This window comes from Lolium perenne, chromosome 3 (assembly GCF_019359855.2).
Source record: "Lolium perenne isolate Kyuss_39 chromosome 3, Kyuss_2.0, whole genome shotgun sequence".
Classification (NCBI taxonomy): Eukaryota; Viridiplantae; Streptophyta; class Magnoliopsida; order Poales; family Poaceae; genus Lolium; species Lolium perenne.
In genome coordinates this window covers 53,789,169-53,810,735 of record NC_067246.2, presented here as the reverse complement: position 1 = coordinate 53,810,735, position 21,567 = coordinate 53,789,169, and the positions used below count along the sequence as shown (strand labels likewise).

Sequence of the window (21,567 nt, the reverse complement as noted above, 5' to 3'; positions counted from 1 at the left end):
AAACAAAATTAAATATGGTCCAAATTACAAATAAAAGCATGTTCAAATGTATAATCGTTGGTTTGGGCACCCACAATGATCGTGGCCGCGTTGATACGTCCACCCGCGGCGCGCGCTCATTTAGCAGATGCTCATACATCTTGGAGTCCCAGCGCGGGTCCAGCGGGCTGCTGCTATGGCGTGTGAACCACCTCAGCGACTACACATCGAAGAAACTGTGGCAGTGGATCCCGTGTTCGTGCTTGAAAAGCTGACCCCATTTTGCACGAGTTGGGTTAATACTGAACCTACAACTTTGGCATCATGTCGGTGTGGTGCGTGCTTGACCTCTCGGCGGCAGTGGCACTAGAACCCTTTTAGGGTTAAGGTGCTACCCCTCCGACATCTTGATGTCGGGTGACACCTCTTTGTATGTGCGCCACACCCATCCGCATGTACGCACAGAGATGGGCAAGCGGTGGCGCTTGCGCTCCTCCGCGGCTGCCGAAGGCCCGGGAACTGGAAGACCACGCGGTGCGATCGCTCGACGCGGTCGACATACCATCTTCGCGATGACGAGGCCCACGCTGGAGCAGCATTGGTGCGGTTTAAGCCTCAGGAGCCGGTGTGACACCTTCCACCTCCACGTTGTGTACCACGGTGGGAACTCCCTTCGCTGTTGTACCCTCCAACAGTGCCGCCCCATCTACGACGCATCCAATTTGGCATGGCGTGTTACCGGCGGGGGTCGCGGCGATCTACAATTAGATGCGAGTGGTGGTGGGTGTGATGGCAAGGTGGCTAGGGCTTGCGAGCGGGCATGGACTGAGGATGGCGACATGAAGATTGCCTTTTTATTTAGGGTTGGTAGGCAGTGGATGGACATTGGACAGACATGTGGGCTAGGGAGGACACGACGCAGACCGCAGACTCCGTCTGTCAACCCCCACCTGGAACCCAAATTTAGGGACAGAATGGGGTCCGTTGGCCTATCCTCCACGTGGACATCATATGGGGGACACCGATGGGAGCACTTTTGGCCCATACGGACGTCACGCGGACCATTTCGGACTGCTTGCCTATGCAGGAGTGTCGATGGAGGTTAGCGTTGCATGTGGAGGATCGCTATGACTCAATTCACTTGTACGTGTAGTCGACGGTAGAACATACGATGTACTCCCAATAAACAGAACAAAAAGGGAAAGAAAAGGAACTAAAGTTGGAAGTACATTCAATTAAGCAGTTAATCAGAACAAAGAACTATAAACGAAAAGGAACTAAATAGAAATAACGATTCTAGATCAAACTCCCCCACTAGTTTCCACAACTAACGAAACGTGGGATTCCCAAAGGTATGCCCCTAACATGCCGGATGAGCCCCACAAAAAAGGGAAAGGAAAAAAAAACAAGCAGGACGAGCATGTGTTTCTGAAAAGAGTGAAGTCTGAAAAAAGCCCTGAATCCATAGAAGGTGTTGACACTGAACCCTGAACTTTCGATCCTGGAATTCAGCACCCTAAACTCAGTATTCCCCGGACTTTGCTTCACGAAACTTATTTCTACATGGGGTTTGCTGACGTGGAAGGAGTCAACGCCGGGATCGCTGACTCAACAAATACGAACGTAGAATCCGACCCTGTACTCTTCGTCTTCCTCCTCGCACCATCGCACGCATCCTCTGCTTGCAGCTGCCCATCACCTCCCATGCAGTATATTTAGACTACGCTAGCTGGCTAGCTGCTGCCTGAGCGTCCAAACACACCTTGCATGCGTGTAGCAGCAGCTCTGGTCCTGCAGCAAGAATCACGCACCAGCAAGCCCGTCGGTGACGTCGTCGACATGGAGAAGGGCGACGCAAGAGAGTGAGAGGAGAGAGCGATTTCGCCGTGGACGTTCCGCGCTGCAGTGACGGTATGGCGGCAGCGAGGATGGTCGGTAGCAGGGTGATAGTTTGGTGTGTGGTGGCGTTCCACCCGGCGACTGAGCTGCTCTGGATCGTGCCTGTCGGCCTCATCCTCCTCGCCTGGCTCTCCCTCTTTACCGCTTTCGGCGCGTGTCGATACCGCCGCCTTGGCAGATACCACCACCCGTTGGCCTCGTCCTCCTCGGCATGCCGCTCCTCGCCTATGTCTGTCACTTCGCCTCCTCCGGTGTCGGCCGCCTCCGCAGCTCCCATGGTCGGCCACCCCCGGCCATGCCAAGCACGACGGACCAAATGGTCAGCGCGAAAAGGAGAATAGAGCGCGCGCCGCGCTGCAAGAATCCCCGTCGAGCTTGAGGTTGTGCGCTACACTGCAGGTCCCGCTGTCGAGCTCCATGCCGCGCGCGATTTTGAGGGCGCCCCACAGGGAAGGGAACGCCGGGGAGGGAGGAGAGTCAGAGGAGGAGGGAAGAACGCCGATGAGGAAAGTGAGGGCACCAATGGGACTATGGGAGGGCACTATCGACATAGGGATAAGTGGGGTCGGTGGCCCTTATTTTGATAGGGGAAAGAGAAGAAGGGCCGGCGGTGAACATGATGACATGTGGGCCATTGTTGTCAGTCAGAAAGAGATGAGAAGCCCTGGCCACGTCATATGAATCCCTGTTTGGAAACTGCCCAAATGCAATAACTGGCCGGGAACGCTAAGTTGAGGGTGCTAATTTTCGGGATTAGTAGTTTGGGGTTTGATTCGGACATCCATTACGACTTCAAGGTTTATTTCAAACTTTACTCTTCTGAAAAATACTAGTCACCTCATCCACTAGTATTTGGAAATCTGAACCCTTGGATCGGCTTAGACGGACGGTTCATATATGTCGGTCCATACCGTAAAAAGCCTCAAATTTTAATGATGTTTTGGTAAAACAACATAACACAAAGGAGGAGATGGTGACCACCGGCCAGACTATGCAATTTTCCCACCTGTTCGTGGTACGTCATGTTTTTTTAGATATTTCACAAGTTGCCGCACAGCTGACGATGAACCTTGTGATAGGTTGTGTTGTTGCCGAATATGAGGTGCGGTGGATTGTTAGGGATCATCATTCCGGCATAGTCGTTGATGGCTTTTATTGTGGTGGAAGTGAGGAATTAGGGCATGTACAACGTGAGCGCTAAAGCGCTAAAGGGAGACGCTAGGATCCTTTTCCTGTCCGTTATGCCGAAATCCCAGGCGATCTCAGGATTATCCTTGGCGTCGCCTCCTTCCTGAGCGCCGAGCGCTAACCCAGCTTTTGATTTCACCCACGATTTTAGGGAGCTAGAGAAGGGCACTAATTTCATGGGCAGAAGAATCTTGCCGCAACTAAATAATTAGCATCTCACGTTGGATGGGAGGGCGCTTACAAAATTTTATTAACGACCAGACAAATGCTCAGCGTTGCTAGCTAGGACGCTTAGCTCATTATCTAATTTTCTGTAAAAAAAAATCACCAAGGCGAATGGGGTCACGACGTGATAGCACAAGGAGTGAACGTGACGACAGAGGAAGGGCTTTGATGCATGAGCATGTACCCCAATGTATTTCCCCGCTAAAATAATAGCTAGCGTACGTAGGTCGGCGTTGGCCTTTACTCCCCGTACGTAGGTTGACCTACACGTTCACGTGTAGCAAAATGTCAAGGAAGACAAACAGTGAATATAAAACGGAACGGTTGATAAAGTGCAGCTTGAAGAAGATGAAGGCCATCGTGGCATGGAAAATCTGCATCAGTACCACCGTGCGTAGGGGTGTCACGCATATGTCCCGCAAAGAACAATTTAATCAAAAGTTAACAGTAGACCTGAAACAGAAAACACGAAGGGGATTGGTAGTGTTGAGAAAATTCAATCATGCATCACGTCACGCCCTGCAACCCTAACCGTCCGAAAGACAGAGCTCTAGCGAGGACATTTTTCTATCCTCCAACTTCGTGCGTAGTCGACAAGCGGTACACCACCCCACCGGCAAGGTGTACATCGAGAAGGTGATCTAGTATAGGGGGTGGGGGGGGGGGGGGGTAATGCCCCCACCCCGCATCACATATCAAAGTTTAATGATCTTTAGAAAAAAATATACATCAAGCAAGGATGTGAACCGAGTGTCATAGACTCATAGTGCATCACATATCAAAGTTTAATGATCCCACCCCGCATCACATATCAAAGTTTAATGCCCCCACCCCGCATCACATATCAAAGTTTAATGATCTTTAGAAAAAAATATACATCAAGCAAGGATGTGAACCGAGTGTCATAGACTCATAGTGCATCAATTTCAGAGCAGAGATGTGAACCAAATGGATATAGTGCAACGATTTTTCTTCGACGTGCCTTATCTTTATAGAAGGCACAAGAGCAATTAGGCTGCTAGACACCACAGACACACCCAAACTCCGACACACTCCACCTTCTACATGAGTGCAACGATTTCAGAGCAGGGATGTGAACAAGTGTCGCAGGCAAGCGATTTTAGGACTAAGAAAATTTCTCCACACTTCTCCATGTACGGGATTTTTCGGGTTTGATTGCCGGTAAAATTGTGCCATTATTGTGACTTGCTTGCTTTTTTATAGAAAGCCTATACAATTTTTACAAGTGGGATGAAAAAACGATTATAACACAACAACTGTGAATCATGAATAAACTCGTCACTCGCGGGAAAACTTCAACATGTGGCCTTTTATTTGTAAACACTCAGAATTTGTAATTCAAAGTTTCAAAAAATCCGAATCAAAATTGTGCAGATAGCTAATGATTTATACTATAACGTTGTAAAAAAATTAATATAAACTACTGCATATTTCAGGCTACACAAAAATAACAAATTCTGACAAATTTTATAGTGTGTACATTTCAAGATTATAAAATATGTCAGATTTTGTCAATTTCATGTAACCTAGAATAGAAATTATTTTGTATTGAGATTTTACACCATTGTACCATACATCATTAGCCACCGCTAGAATTTTGTTTCAGATTTAAAAAAATTAAAATACAAATTTTGAGTGTGAAAATAAAGAGATGCATGTAGGTCGGCCTCCAAAAGTTGCTCGTGCAGTAAAAAGAACAAAATAACCCTACCGTATATATACCGACTTCCAGAGCGGCCGTCTCGAGCGATCGATCAATTCGTACATCTTCAAGCCTCCAGCGTGTATCGTCGTCCGCAAGCTCCGACCGATGGAGTTGAGCTCAGGGCATCGCCGGCGATCCTCCCTGCAGCAGTCAGACGGCGGACGGGATCGGATCAGCGCCCTCTCCAACGACATGCTCCACATGATCCTCGGCCGACTGGGATCCGCCCGCGACGCCATGCGCACCACTGCCCTGTCCCGCCGGTGGCGCGGCCTCTTCCCTCGCCGCGAGATCGTCTTCCGCGACGTCGCCTTCTCCTCGCTCGAGGCGGAGCTCGGCCGTATCTGTGTCTGCCACCCCAGTACCAAAGTTTACCGCATCAAGACCTGCGTCCACGGCGGGTGCATCCCCGACGAGCGCGCGGTCCAGTCGCTTATAAACGCCGCCAACCGGCTGACGCCGCAGCAGTACAGCCTCGTCCTCCCATCCTCAGGCATCTGCAAAGGCGCGAACCTTTTAGATGGGTGCTTCCACAACCAGCAGCCGGGCTTCATCCGCGCTACGTGCTATGTTTATCTTAGATCCGGTGAGTATGCGTGTTCAGCAAGCATATATAGAGTAGTATATGCTCTTAGATGAAACTAATCAGACTATAAATTCTTCGCCCCAAAATGTAGTATAAGCTAAATTTTGGACCATCTTTTTATGTATGGGGCTTCCTTTCTTAGACAAAAAAAAAAGGAATTTCCAGATTTATTGGCGTTCATGTTTGCTGCTAGTATGAACATATTCTGTTTATGTTAAGGTCTCTACATTTGCATGTTCTGATACTGACGGGAGCCCTTTTCTCAATTTCTTCCTTTGCAGGGTTAATGCATGGCAGCCAAAATTGTCCGTCAACATGATTTTTCAGGCTCATCGACGAGGTTATCATTTCCCATGCCTGCCAACTAGTTCCAAATATGTTTTTGCCTAGTTTTCTAGAACCGTAGAAACGAGCTGCTGTTTGGATTTGCACTCTTAGTACTGTTTAATAGTACAAGTTTATTTTTCCCAATATAGCTGAGTAATGTGCTGCACACCCTCTTAATTTGAGAACTACCTTCTGTTTCTTTGATTGTTGTCTGATCCCCGTAGTTACTCTTTAATAGGAGGCTTAGTTCACCCCACTACTGACTAAAAGTTTATTTTGACGAATCTATATGAGTAATGTGCTCCAAGTGATTCTGTTAAGCCTATTATGTCCTATTACTATTTTCATTTTGATTTTTCGTATTTCTTCACCAAAAGCAAATTGAGCGGCAAAGAATGTTCACTTCATGGATCTTTATGGTGATGCTTACATGAACCAACCGAGCTCTGTTATTAGCACACCCTCTTAATTTGAGAACGACGTTCTGATTCTTCTTTTCTCTGAACTGTCTGCACCTGTACGATGAACAAAGATTCATCTCTATTGTTCTACCTATTCCTCTTATGATTGATTGTTGACTGATACACACACTTTCTCTTTAATAGGAGGCTTGCTTGACCCCACATTTTTTTGCCAGGTGCACAACTGTTTGACGAGTGTTGTTCAAAAGGAAACGGAAGCATCCGATCCAACTCTCCCCTGCTAAACCTCGAAAAAAAAAACTCTCCCCTGCACATGACGCTACGTCACTTATGTGTCCCAAGTGATTCTGTTAAGCCTATTATTTATATTGCATTCCATTGCTTCATTTCATTTTGATATCCTGTTCAACCACACAGTATACTTTATAGTATCAAAAATGGGAGGAAATTCACTTTGGCTCGTAGGAGCATATGCACTCGTTATGTGAAAATATATTTTGAAGTGTAAAAAAATTTCAAAATAATTATTTTAAAATTTTACATGTACATCTAGATATTTTATGTTTGTACACAACTTTCGAGAATTTTTTTTCTGTGTCTCCTGCAAAAAAGACAAATTTGATGCTACAAAACGACTACGTACGGGATATTTTTTTGTATTTTTTGTACAAACATAAAATGTTAGAATGTACACCATAAATTTTATGTCAGAATTTTTTTAGTATTTTTAAAATTGTTTTTTAATTATTTTACATAATAGGTGCAAATGCTCCTATGAGGCAAAACTCCTCCCAAAAAGGGTCCTGCAAACACTTTTCCTCTGTAAACCTCAATAAGAATCCTGAACCCCGCCGCATGATTCTTTCCTCGTGTGGGTCGTTGTCTAAAATCTCAATAGGAGAACGGTGAACAATATATACAAAATTGCAAACTAAGGCGAGGAAACATTTTTAAACTGTGTTTTTCCTGCTGTGGTTGATGGACAGGTGTGGAATTGTGGTTCAAACAAACCAAAGTAAAAAAATGAAAATTAGCAATCTGAACCCAATCACCACTACTATTAAAAGGGAGAGAGGGTGGTGATCCAACGCATCTTAGCCGTACATGATTGTGATTAACGCTCAAGATTACTCCTACGTTTAGCGGCGGAACATTGTCCGTCCATCGAACCGAACCGGGAACCCACGATCCCCAAAATCATCATCGCAACCGTTTGGACGGCTGCGCTGATTATGCTCCCCTCGCGCACGCCGCCGCAGTCGTCCGCAGTCCGTCTTAACCGTCGTCACCACTCACAATCTCGAACCGCCTCACCCTGACACATCGCCGCGCTGCCCGGTGGCGCGCGAGCCTGCCTGCGACAGCCTCCCTGCCGTCTCATGCATCCGCAGATGCTGGTGACGCCGTCGGGTTAGACGGGTTCTTCCGGTCCTTCCCGGCGCTAGAAGTACCATACGCAAAGCTCGGATTGAAAACCGAATTCGACGATCTTGAGCTTGGGGTAGTTGAGCTCGATCTTACTCTCCTTCGGGGTCGGATCGAGTCGGGATGGGACGAATCAGATCTAGGAGGTTCCGGCCGCTCCACCTTGCGCGCTGAATTTGTGCTCGCTCTGCACCGGCAGCCAGCCTGCCCGTGCTCCACGGGATCAAGACACGGTTTGTACCCATACCTCAATTGTATTGAATTTCCATCATATGTTGTGGCGAGGATTTTTAATTGACGTGTCATTGGCCGTATTGGGATATGTGGATGGCAACTGGTAGTTTTAACTGATTGGGGATTAGTGATACTTGTACTTGGTCTGTTCCAAAGTGAAAAAGACACCAATTTCATATGATTGGGGATTAAAATTCGTATTGCAACAATTTCTTAATGAATTGATATTATAAACTGCTTCTTTGTGATCTCTCATAAACTGCCTGTGATGTGATCTTTAATGTTTCCAACGCATCCGGATTTGCTCAATTCCAGTTTGTTGTATACTGCAGGAACCTACTTTATTATTGATCTCAGACCACAAGCATTAGTTTTTTTTTTTGGAAAAGAGTGGATTGCTTGAAGCAATTAAATGAGTGCTACTGCTGGATAAACGAAAGTTGGAATTTTATTCCCCTTATGCACTTCACATCATGGGTGCATGTAGGTATTTTTTTTCCATCTAAAATCCCCTTTGAGTGAATATGTATGTGAACATGTTAGTCACCCCTGGTCTACGGTCTATTAATTCACTAATATCTATTCTTCGTCCAGTTTGTATTGTAATATGAAATAAGGCAGCCAGGGCCATCCTAGAATATCTATTTTGGAAAACTGTCGCAGTTTTAATTTTGTATAGTGTAGTCTGATAAGAAGCTATTATCCTAGCGCCGTGATTTTCACATGCAGATTCTTGTATGGTGTTAAATATGATAACTTGTTTTTACTTACACTCTTACATATATCATGCCAAATAGTTTTACATGTCTTGTGACACTTATACCAGTTTTCTTTTTTCTAAAAAAAATTGAACACTCCTTTGAGCTGCTCTTTTTCCTACAAATTCATAACATTTCATGGTGTCTCTTGATGTTGAGAGATGCTACAGAACTTGCTTCAGTCAGCATTTCGGAATGTTAAATTGAATGAGAATATCACTTACAATCCTTTGCTTGATGGTTATTATCAGTTCTTTTGTCCAATGATGAATGTTGGCAGCTTTATTTGCTTCATATGATCTTATTCTGATCCAACACTGCCAATAATTGAGTGGTGTACATAACTTCATTCTATGGGAGGCCAAAGTCTGCACTAATGTTTGCTGTTATCCTTACGATCTGTCTTCAAAGGTCTTGAAAAGGGCATAGCAAACACTGAGGGTGTGAAGAATGGGCTGCTGCACCAAAGCGTTTAGCACATATAGTTTATGCTTGTGAATAATATCTCACAACGACTTAGTTACACAAATCACTAATAGTTAGTAGGTGATGGAAACATGGTACAAAAGCCCCGTGCATAAACCTGAACATTCAAGCTTGCCAGCATTAACCTTGAATCAATTGGAGACCACCTAAAATTATGATTAATTATGCAATATCTGCAAGAACCAATTATTGCACATCTGGAACCTAAAATTGTCACTGTCTATTTATAACTTCTCATCTTTGAATTATCACCTAGGTTTTTTAGTATGAGATGAATGCTTCCACTGGTTCTTTTAAGCAACAACGATGTTGGTTGAGTTCTGGAGCAGACGCAGGGTTGGTGCCAGTGTTGCAGGGGAAGATCTCAATTGTGAAGAGGATGCAGGTCAGGGAGGTACGTTTATTCTTGAGGGTTGGGATGCGGTCAGTGCTGAGAGGGATAGATGCCTTGCTGCTGGAGAAACAAGGTATGAATTATAATATATATTTGAACCGCCAGGATATTTGCTTACACTATGCTTCCAGGTGCAGAAATATCCATGCACATGATGTAGTACAGTATTTATCCGACTAAAATAAAATCGAAAACCTCTATATAAAGTTGTTCTATTTAAACCTTTCTCCTCCCATGCCGTAATAATAACAAACTGAATAATCCTTATTGAGTTGGTTATTTCCGTTTGACAACGTGACAAGTTGGCCTCATGTTGAGATGGAAGTTCACCACAAACAATCTTTTCATATCCCATTATTATCAAGAATATTTGATAATGATTCTTTTCCTTTCTACTACAGTGGTAGGTATCCTGCTGTTAATTTCTTTTCTGTGCGCTATCAATCAGCTTCAATGGTGAAGGTTATTTTCCTTTAACTAGAGAGGAATGGATCCTCAAGTATCATTTTTTAAGTTTATTTTTTGGTTGTGTTATCAATCAGCTTTCATGGTAACGTAATTTTGTTTCCATTTAATAGAGAAGAAGGGATCCTCATGTTTTCCATTTTGTGTGCTCATCAATCAGATCTCTGGCTGACATAGTAACTTATAACCACAAGCAAGGCTTCAAGAAATGGATCAACAAGCGCATTTAAGAGTGTTACAAGGATGAGGAGCACATCAGATATGGCAGCTCTGGAAGGAAGATCAAGTACCAGAACAGGGATGGAAGACTTGAGGGCTTCCTAAGAAATGTTGGTAGGGGGCTAAATCTCGATTCTTGTACTGTCACATCTCCAGCTGATGCACATCAACTTCATCCCTGATATAAAGTTATAAAAGAATGGCTTGCCTAACATCACTAGAATCTTGCACAATGTGGAGTCAAAATGTTTTTTCAGAAACATCAGTTCAGCGGTCCTGATTGTACACTCCTTGGAGAACCAACCAGTAGATTCATTAGTTGTTTCTTTGCCCTAGGATTTTTCAAATATGTAGTGTGACTGCGTGTTCTCCTGGATCATTTAGTAGAATTTACATTGTAAAAAAAGAACAGATTGTTTATTATTTTCTATGGTTGCAGCCAAATTTCCGAAGCTATATTAAATAAAAAAACATGCTATTTTCAGTTCCTTTTCTGCGCCTTCAAGTTGTCAATTATGTGTTATGTTTCTTCCTGGAAATGGCGATTGAGATCAAGCAATCATCGGAATGCTGCTATGCTTGTTCTGGTCTTAAGCGTTGACTAAAGGGGGAGGAGTCCCTCCTTTAGCTGTCCGTTGTTAGAAAGGATGAGACCTCTCCGCGAATTAACGCACATGAAACCCCAGCGGAGGCGCAGGATTCGAACACGGGCGTGCGGGTTCTAGCAACCTTTGTTTTCTCAGTAACAAGTTGATGATAAAATTGTAATATTTTTGATCCTGCTAGGTATGTAGACAACTGTAACGCAATGTTGTTGTAATTAAAATATGTCTGCCATCTTCGGGTCACTCATTGTTCTGAAGTGAACTTTAAGGGGTAATGTGAAGAAGCATGCCAAGTTTGACTATTGGGTGCAATAATTTAGCAGGCATGTGTACCATTAAAAGGGACCGCTCCTTCAATTTTTACCTGGCTAACATATTGTCTTCTAGGGAGTTTCTGCAGAGTAGTATATTTGCTGTTATTTATCTGCAGGTAGTGTGGTTCTTCCAAAAATACATTTAACATGTGAGGTGACACTTTTCCATCTTAGCACACATCATTTATATTGTTCCCTATGTTTCACATGTCTTGTACTACTATTTTCTGATCTGGATCAGACCAGTCTTCCTTCTTGGTCCTTATGTGCGGACATGGTACAGATTAAGTAGGAATGATGTAGCACTCACAAGTTTAAGGTAGCTGCTACATAGCCTAAATTATTTTATGATTTGTTCAGTCCGATTGGAGGTGTAGTATAAAATGCATTTTGGCCTACTGTTCTATTTTAGAGGTAATAACAAGAATTTCTCAATAAGTGGGATGAGTAGAATAATTCAGCTCAGTCTCTTGCTTCATTTTTGTATACATCCAGTGTGTACTTGTGCATCATACCCTAACCAATTAGCAAATTTTCAGAACTATCATGCAACAATTTATATTTGCAGGAAACATGGAACCGGTTGCTACTGATGGTTGTGTCTTGTGAAGTTATAAGACTTAGTGGCCAGGTTATGATCTTGGTTTTCAATAAGCGCAAGTTCAACTCCTCACTGAAATAGCTGGAAAAGAGAAACTGATAGGTCGAATAATTTTATAATATGAGGCCCCCTCAAATATGTTAATTTTGTTCTTTATGTTTCGACCTCTTGCGTTATGGTGATCCACTTATGAGAACAGTGTATAAGTTATCATTTGACTTGTTTCCTTATTAATAAAACAATAAATCATTATAATTTTTGTGATATTCTGACTTTTGTAGTATTCATAATTTAGATATTCATCGTTCATATAGGATCCAAATTTAAGTGCAGCTATGCGTCAGCTTACAAGTTTGATTACCTTCAGATCAATAGTACTTCACAAGAAAGTCAATGTATGATGTGACGGAGCTGAAGGTAAATCATTCAGAAGTTTAACTGTTGTTAAAATAAAAAAAGGGGACAAATCGCCACAGATTCCAAATCTAAGTCACACCAAAGTTTTCAAATGTAAGCTACTTGATTGTTCTGCTAGAATTTGGAAATTTAAATGTTCACTACTGATGCTATGTTACTATCTCCATTCTGCTCCAAGGTTTTCTCTAAGATGTTGTTCAGTAATATTTTTTGTGGGTACAGTCTGTTATTAGGTAAATCATTTACATGAAGTGAAAAACTTTGATTAACAGATTTTCTTAATAGAGTTTTCAATGTAAGGAACATAATTGTAAAAAATACTATCAAATTATTTCCAACTTTTGGATTCAAAATATTGAATCAAATATGTATTAGCGACAACATGCTACTTTTTAGTACTTTTTTTTAAATCAAGGAGTATATACTATATGTCTTTTCTTGAAATTGACTTAATGATTGAGATCAATACCTTACTTTTTTGCTAGAAGGCTGGATAAAACAGGTGCGATAACATTTGTGTATCATTGTATGCATGCAAACCCTTCTTTAATCTGGCTAATTTGTTGTCAATGGAGATTGAGAAAGATGGGTTATGTAGATTCATCGAAAATGTTATACGTGCATTGCACGTGCATGTTTACTAGTCTCGTAAACTGCTGAAGGATCTATCTCACCAAAGAACTTTCCACCTAGCATACGTAATCGTACGATGGTTCAGACTTTCAGAAAACAGTTTGTTTCACGGCTGCTCCTACTTGAGCAATTCGCCCCAGTCCTGCGTGTATCTCTAGCTGCAACCGTTAGTACGAGATGACCGAATACTAAAAGCAAAATTCAGTCACACAGTTCGGGAGATTTTAGATTATCACCTAGGTAAACAGCTCATTCACTTCTCAAAACCTTAAGGTCAGAATACAGTTTCAGCTCATACGCTGAATACTCACCCAAAATTCAGTCATACATGTTCATTAGAATTATTGAGACAAAAATTCGAGCATACTGACAAAATACTTATGGGATATCTGCAGTAGATATAGTAACTAACTAGGCCTGGGTGTTGCCCACTCCACATGGAGGATAAGGTTATCATAACCATACCCATTGAGCTTGCTGATAGCCTTCTCAGCATCCTCCCTGTGGACGAAGTTGACGAAGCCAAAGCCCCTGCTTGATCCAGTTCTCTGATCCACTGCAACATACACGCGGCTGACAGGGCCAAATGTGCGGAACAGCTCAAGGACATCGGGCTCACGGGTGTCCTCTGATAGATTGGTAACACGGACAGAGTTCTCATCGTTCCTGCGCTTCATGTCGTGTCCAGCATCCTGCACTGCACCAACCCTCAACCTTGGAGCAACGTATGATCCCTTGGAAGCACCACCACCACCCAGTGTTGGAGGTCCATCAGAAGTAGGAGGCCTGTCAAGACTATCTGGCGCAGGAGCAAGGTCCTTGTAGGGGCACTTTGAGGTCCAGTGGTCACCCTTCTTGCCACAGGTTCTGCAAACCATGAGAACAGCACCTCCCTTGCTTGCCACTGCCAGTGGATCACCAGACGCACTTGGTTCATCAGCCTTGCTCCCTACAATTAAGTGAGGAGTTAAAATTAAGAGCACTGAGATAGAGCAAAAGCCAGCTAGTTTAATGGATTTGGGGACAACAATAATGAAGTGATTATTAACAGGAATTAGTAAAATTAACAATACTAACAAGTCTCATGTTAGAGTTTGAGCAGAGCACAAGTGAAGGCTCAATAGACAGGTAAAACATCAGTGGCACAGTAATGCAAGGTTGCTTTGGGTGGGCTACCAAAGAAAGACAGTCCACATGCGCCATTGATGAACAATTATCATTCAGTAACCAGTGTGCTGTCTATAACAACAAAGCTTTAACCTACTTAACCACCGCAGCATCCATTAACTGAATGTCAAAATGATCAGCAAGATAGACAGTAAAATATCAGGCACGGTATGCAAGGTTAGTGGGTGGGCTACGGAAAAAAAAAAGACAAGTTCAGATGCCCCAGTGATGAACAATCGTCATTCAGGAACCAGTCTGCTATATAAACAAAAACATTTAACTTACTTAACCACGGCAGCCGTTAACTGAATATCAACATGTTTGGCAAGACAGAAAGCAAAACATCAGTGGCACGGTATGCAAGGTTAGTGGGTGTGCTACGAAAGAAAAACGAGCTAACATTGTACATGGCCTGCACCCAATGTACTTCAATTACCTACTAACTCAATCAGAAGACAGTTACCGGAATTACCTATCTAGACCTCCTGACTGAATTACATTCAACTGCGGCTTGCTTCTCTCAATTTATAACTGAATTTTCGTAACAGCTTGCAAAACAAGCGTTCTGATCATTTCCCAATGGCAGCATTGCTTCAAAACATATCATAGGTACCAATAAATTTAGTGTTCCCCCAGTGTCCACCTCGAATTATTGCATACCGACTAGAATTGTTTGCAATACACATGTATTTCCTAGATGTGCATGTAAACAGTAATCATAACACAGACAGCTTACTGCATTACTTTGAGAGCGGACAGTTCTATATATCCTAGATAGATCGCTAATCACGATTCAATGATAATGCTAAAATGGAATGGATATCATTAATCCAACCTAATTTGACACACAGCAGTTGAATCGAAACAGATGAATCGACGCAGATCTAAGCGGGCATGGGGCGAACCTGGGGCGCGCGGGCGCTCGAGGAGGATCTCCTCGGTGGAGACGACGGTGAGGCGCGCGGACGCGTCGTCGCCGCTGGCTGCGTCGCCGAACTTGGCCCAGCCGCGGCGCTCGACGGCGGCCTTGGAGAGGCGCGCGCGGGCGAGCTTGCGGACGCGGGTGGTGGTGGTGACCTTGACCTTGTTGCCGTCGTCGTCGAAGCGGTACTCGATGGTCTTCTTGAACCCGTGCTCGTCGGGCCCGATGACGACGCGCGGCGGGAGCAGGAAGTCGAGGTCGGCGCCGTCGTCCTCGTCCAGCTCCCCCCACCGGATCTTCCCCGCCGCCGCCATGGTTGTCACTGTCGCTGTCGCTGGGGCGCGCGCTAGGGTTCGCGGTGCGGCGGTGCGAGCGGCGGAGGAGGAGGGCTCTGTGTCTGTGGTTTGGTTGCGGAATGGAGATGTGTGGCTGGGATTGAGCGGTATGGATCTTATTCAGCAAGGTCGGAGATGGAGATTGGGCTACCTACAGGCTGGCCCTTGTTGGATCGTGGCCATCATAAGATTACATCGAGAGGAGATTATCTAGAATGAAACTAGGGGGCTCATCGACCCAATTACACGAACTATCTCTACTAGTTCCTTATTCTGCCAATACGTTTCGTCCCTTCGTCATCGTTCATCGTCCACACGGGCCGGGCCTAATTAATCGCTCGCGAGTGCTCCGTCGGCTTATTTTCGTCCTCTCCCCCACCGTTTTTTTGGTCTCTCTTCCCCGTCTCCCCTCCCTCGCGTCATCACCGCCGCCTCCGTCCAGTAACGCCCGCGGAAGATGGGGTTGAGGGCTTGCCGGCTTGCCGTCCTCCCGATGCATCTGCCACTGCCGCTCGAGAGAGGAGGCAGGTATCGTTCCCTCCTGATTCGCGTCCCATCTAGCAGGTATGTGTTCGCGCCGGGAGAGAGAGGCGGATGGAGGGGAGGTGAGGTAGGGAGGAGGAAGAGCTCAGTCGAGCCGACACGCAGTACTAACCCTAACTCCCAGCCCACTCCCTCTCTCTTTGTTATATTGTCACGAAAGTAGATCGAAGGCGCAGCCACCGCCTGGAGTCGCATCCTCGGCCGCCTGGAATCGCGGCTCCACCGACAGCAGTCGCGCAGCCACCGGCCGGAACCGCGCCGCCGCCGCCCGGATTCCAGCCGGCTCCACCTGGATTGCCCCTCCGCCGCATCGAGCCGCCTCCACCGGCGCGCATCGCCATCAGCAAAGTAAATGCTTCCTCCGTGTTTGCTCCCGTCTTGCATTCTGCGCTGATGCTGCCTGCTTGATGATCTGTTGGACACCTAGACGTTTGGGCTGCTGTGCTATCCATGCTTGATTGTTGTTGCTTGCTGCCTTGCTGGGTTGCGCGATGTGCGCTGATGCTTTGATTGTTGGGGCTGGTGAGGGAATGAGATACCAGCCTGGCATCTGCAGGATCAATTGGGTCAGTGAGGACTTGGAAAGGCTACAAATGGGGCAGCATTTTCATCTCATCTCACCCATTATTCTATCTTTTTACATGGCATATTATTATTTATATATATATACTCGCGCATCGCTGTATTGCTGATTTCTGAAATTGTCGTATCCCGTACCGCCGTATCGGTGCTTCGTAGCCCCGAGCAAGATGAGTTCTTGCACTTATGTGTTCTTAGGACAAACCGGTTTTGCTTCTCAAATAGCCAATTTACTCTTTAAGGTTGTGCTAGCTTTTGCAGTTGTAGTACAAAGAATGGAAATGGGTTTGAAAGGATCTAGCCTCAGTTCTGAGCAACAAAACCTGCAATCAAATACTTCTTAGCACTCATCTGAATCTAGACTCTAGAGACAATGTCACATGTGGAGAAAGGACTAGATACCATGCATTACATAGATATTTTCAGTAGTGGCACACCTGATGGCTGGGTAAGGAAATTTCATACCTTTTCTCCATTCAATGGAGCTGTGTTACACAAGTCTTGCATGTATAGGAAAACCGCGCTGCCAATTGGGAGTTACAATGAGCTGGTTATGACCTGTTTTCTTTTGTTTCATTTTGTCTGCATTAGACTTTCGTAGATGCCCATGCTATTGGTTTAGCTAATACTTGATTTAATGCTTTAACAATGATGCTGAGTAATGATATTCTCATTGCAGCATACATGCAACAAGTGCAAGCCTGGTCACCCTTCTTAAATAAGAAAACCATGAGAAGATGGGAAAGGATACAGATCCAGATCAGATAGGTGGAGACCTTTATGGATATATGAAGGTGATTAAGTTTTTTCTTGGTTTGTTATGTTGTGACTGTTTCTTAGGGGATTTATATGTATTTATGCATTCTGTTTCTAGCATCGGGAGGATCCCGTTGACAGGGTATCCGCAATTGGGTGATGCTGCCCACAATTGACTAATTTGTATTACGTACAGGAAGGATAAGATATCACCTCTCATATTTTCTTTCTTTACCTTTGATGCTTCATTGATTATTTATCTACAATGCACATATAAAGCAGTTTTGAGTTTGTCACCATTGCTCTATCTGGTATATCAGCCAATGTATGATCCCTTCAAATGATTTATCTATTAGCTTTTTGTTAATTTGTTTGGCTCTCGGTGGTAGACTTGTTTCTCGAGTTTTGATCCGCTACGACCCAATCAAGAAAGTGCTCTACGAGTATGTATATACTAATACTTCCTTTTAGATCTAGGTAACTGGGACCAAATATTACCCTGATGGATCCAAATTCTAAGTCTGACTCAAATATTTTGTCTTATGCCTGCTAAACTATGGATGGATTATATTTTTCCACAGTTGGTAATGCAAACCAAAGTACTTCACTTATTGCATTTTTCAGGCTTCCATGACTATTCCATGTATTCTAACTGGGTGCATAGTCAATTAGTCATACAGGTGTGGGAAGTAAAAATAGTTGTGTCTTGAATTAGTGTGCCATCTCAAGTAAAAATAGAATTCAATTAATGAGGATTTCCATTTTTTGTTTATTCATGATTTATGATTTTGACGTTTGCCATCTCAACCAGTTCCCTTCATTTCACAAAGAATATATGTGGAGTTAATTGTCATAAAAAATGATATTGTTTGATCTGCAGCTCAATAGCCACTTGTATAATTGCATCACAGTACATGATTTGTGTTGGAACAACCACAGTACATGATATATGTTTTCAGAATGATGATTACGGGTATAGAGACACATGGCACTTGAATGACTAATCAAGTAACATATTTTTTTACGTGTATAGAGACAACATAAAATTCTTGGATGTTTCCTTACGATTTTTGTTTAGACATGTGGGGTGTGCCCTCTTCCTAAGGGTACATTATCCTCTGCTGGCTGTTTTGGTGATTGCCGTTATGGCACATCTTAAATTTGGAGCTTGTGTCTATGTTAGTGGCAAGGTGCTGGAATGGTTCCTGGTTGCACTTTTACAAAAATAATCCTAACCAACGCAGGCTACCTCTTGTTGGTTAATTTGATGGTTGGTTATGTTATGCGCTTATCTGACATAGTGGGTATTTCTAACAGTCTTGAACTCTGAAACTAACAGGCTACATCAGTTTATCATTTTGTTGCCAATGTTAGCTTGGATTGGCAATGCCTTGTACTACTTACCTATTTGCTCATCCTTTTAAGGCTTCAGAATCCTGCATGCATATTATACAATTTTAGCTTCTTCCAACTTCAATTTCTTATTTTTTTTCCTTTTCCTCAGGTTTGTTCCTACCCGACAGAATAACCCATCTGCTTATGCATTTGAGATGCTTAATGAGGTGATGGTATACACCTTAGCTGCCGATAGCGCCCTGAGATCATACATACCAAATGAAATTGTTGATGGCTTGCTAACCTGAGATCGTTTGTATCCATGGCCGGTGGCTTCCATGGATGATGGCCAGTGGCCGGAGGGAGCGTCAAGAAGAAAGAGGCCCGACATGGTAGGGATCCAGGGAGAGAAGAAGATGGAGGGGAGGGTACCTTGTGGCGGCGGCATGACCATGGACGGGCCTGCTGCAGGTCAACCACCTCTCCCTGACAGGCTGACACCTCAATGTGTCGCTGCACGCCGTACTGTTGCGCCTCCAGCTCGTAGAGGGGAAGGGTCGGAGGTGACTGGGGAAGGGGAGGGAACTCACCATGGTCGTGCCCTTGGAGGAGGGGAGGGAGCTACGCGTCATGGTGGGGGTAGGGAGCTCTGCGTCATGGAGGATGCCCCAACGAAGGTGTTCGATTGTATGCATCTGCGAAATTTGATGTAGTGGAATGTACCCTGTACTGGAAACTTTTACGGTAAGGTCCTCTTGAGTCCAGATCAATTGCTTCTCTCGGTTTATTTCATTGATGAATAGTTTATAATTATTAGGTGGAGCGAATAGTACTATGACTCATTTTTTTGTGACTCGGGGATTAATACGATCTGGATTCTGTTAGATGCTAAAGATGATGTTTTTTTCCTATGACTCATTTGTTTGTATAGTTGCAAGTTTTGTATGCAACGGAACCACCTATTTGCTGGCATTAGGGACGTGTTTGGTTCGCTTGTTTTTCCCTGTAATCAAGTACCGCCATAGTTTTCACCTCCGCTGAGTCTGCCGCCGCCGGCACGGTACATGTCACCTTCCATCCCGCCTTCTGTGTCACAGCAGCGACGCCGGCGTTCTCCTTTGTCCAGTTAACTTCCATGCCCTCTTGATGCCGATTTGTTGATTAGGCTCCCATTTACAACTAGGATTCACCTACCGCTCTGGTATCAAATCCCTTTCCATTTTGAACCAAACAAAATCGGCAATTTTCCATTACACCGCTAATGCCTCTGTTAACCAATTCCATTGTCGGTCCCGTTTACGATATCTGATCCAAACACGCTCTAGATATTTTCAGATGATGTATTTCACTAGAGCAAAAACTTGCAGATTAAAGTGAGCCCGGACTAGCACAATCTGGAACAGGAAAGACTGATGCATTATGTTATGTAATCTTGCAACAACTTGACAGTTCTGAAATCTTGCAAAAAACTTCTATTCGTGAAGATCAAAGAATTCTTGCAAGTGGATTGCATGTCGTCATGGGGAACCTTTGTTGTAGGTTACGGGCTACCATAAAGCTATTTGTCAAGCAATTGGTTCACAAGTTCTTCTCTAAAATGATTTATATCTTGATCAAGCAAAGTAGATCGTGTATATGTCCGTAATTTTTTCGGAATACCATTTGTTGCTGTCCTGTGCACTTAGTATGCCTTTGCTCGATTCTTCTTTGATTCATCTGAATTATGAACTACTGCATTGCTTCTTTATAGCGCACATTTTAGCACTACAAAGTAACATAGTACCCATTGTGTATATACTCTTGCTTTCTTTTTAAGTAGTAGATATTTTCCTACTGTAAAAAATGGTATTACCAGGAAAGGTAATCATGGATGATAGTTGTGTTAAGATACCGTGGAGAAGTTCTATTCTATTCTCTAGATACCAGGTACAACTGTATAAGGAGTGTTTATGAAGCTAATGTTTCTCTTGCATTTACCACATGTAGACATGAGCATCAGAAAAGTTATTTGTGTTCAAAATTAAGATTGCATCAGTTGCTGCATGATGATTCATCTGCTTATCGTCTAGGTGTAATGTCAATATTGGTGCAAGTTGCATCTCTGGTAATCATGATTTGCTGAGGTAGACTTCTTAGTTTTCTTGCTCGTTTCTGCGATGCCCACAATACAAAATTAACATTAGTTGAACCCGAATCCATGCTCAAAACATATATATTTCTTTGTAGGGAATATCTTGTCCACCCCAAGTTACTGACTCTTTGTAGGGAATAGGCCACAAGGAAAAATGTAAATTGCTTATTTTTGTGAAATATAGCAGGTGTAGATCTAATATTGTACTGCTGGTAGTATGATTTCTTTCCCAACATTGATCTATTTAGTTTTTTTTTTGGGCGGTCCCAGAGGGACCTAGAAGCTCTCATTAAGCGGTGGCAGATACAAGTACATGAAGGACCAAAAGAGAAAGGAAAATACAAACAGGCCCCTAATTTTTGCACAACAGACCCTGAAAGAAAAACTAAAAAAGCCATCGGGTCCAGCTCCACCTTCACCACCGCATCGCTTCATCGCAGAGCAGTCAAGCGCAACGCCGCGGGGACGGAACCACTTGGGGCGAGGCGCCGGAAGCCAACTGCAGTGGGGTTGAGGGGCCTCCTTCTTGGCCTTGAGGCCTGGAGGTTGCTTTTCTCCTTCAATCGTCGACCGGAGAGAACCGAAGTCGACGAAGAGGGTTGGAGCGGCCGCCCTTCGGCCATCTTGGACGGCAGCTGCGGAAGAGCTGCCGTGGATTCTCTCCTGGGAGCAGCTTCAAAGCTCCCCTGTCGCAGATCCCACCACCAGCAAAACGGAAAGTGAAGATCTCTTCCTCACTCACCACCATGGCGAGCAGAGAAGGAGAACTTCAACCACCGACCGCCAGCAGCAGTTTCGCCAAGGACACCAGTCTTTTTCACGGAGGCGGCTGCAGCTCCTCTCGTCACCGCATCTGTCTCCGTCCATCGGAGCGCCGCGGCAAGCAGCAGGAGCAC

At 44.2% G+C, this 21,567-nt stretch overlaps 2 protein-coding genes and 1 long non-coding RNA gene across 5 annotated transcripts; 2 read left to right on the top strand and 1 right to left on the bottom strand.

Annotated features, from left to right (window-relative positions):
* Window positions 1-5,181: 5,181 nt before the first annotated feature.
* On the top strand, window positions 5,182-5,998 carry LOC127338149 (uncharacterized). Its single transcript, XM_051364387.2, has 2 exons — window positions 5,182-5,603; window positions 5,885-5,998. The coding sequence occupies exons 1-2, from the start codon at window positions 5,210-5,212 to the stop codon at window positions 5,920-5,922; spliced, it is 432 nt and encodes a 143-aa protein (XP_051220347.1). The 5' UTR covers window positions 5,182-5,209; the 3' UTR covers window positions 5,923-5,998.
* A 1,542-nt stretch (window positions 5,999-7,540) lies between these two features.
* On the top strand, window positions 7,541-10,777 carry LOC127341230 (uncharacterized). 3 transcript variants are annotated; one of them, XR_007875360.2, is made up of 4 exons: window positions 7,544-8,010; window positions 8,344-8,498; window positions 9,512-9,722; window positions 10,275-10,777. It is a non-coding gene; the product is annotated as an uncharacterized lncRNA (long non-coding RNA). The 3 variants fall into 3 exon arrangements; XR_007875361.1 differs by having other exon boundaries at window positions 7,545-8,010; window positions 8,344-8,494; XR_007875359.1 differs by having other exon boundaries at window positions 7,541-8,010; window positions 8,344-9,722.
* Window positions 10,778-13,125: 2,348 nt separating this feature from the next.
* On the bottom strand, window positions 13,126-15,479 carry LOC127341232 (eukaryotic translation initiation factor 3 subunit G). The gene is made up of 2 exons (XM_051367023.2): window positions 14,976-15,479; window positions 13,126-13,852 (listed from the first exon to the last, which is right to left on the bottom strand). The coding sequence occupies exons 1-2, from the start codon at window positions 15,304-15,306 to the stop codon at window positions 13,311-13,313; spliced, it is 873 nt and encodes a 290-aa protein (XP_051222983.1). The 5' UTR covers window positions 15,307-15,479; the 3' UTR covers window positions 13,126-13,310.
* Window positions 15,480-21,567: the final 6,088 nt, after the last annotated feature.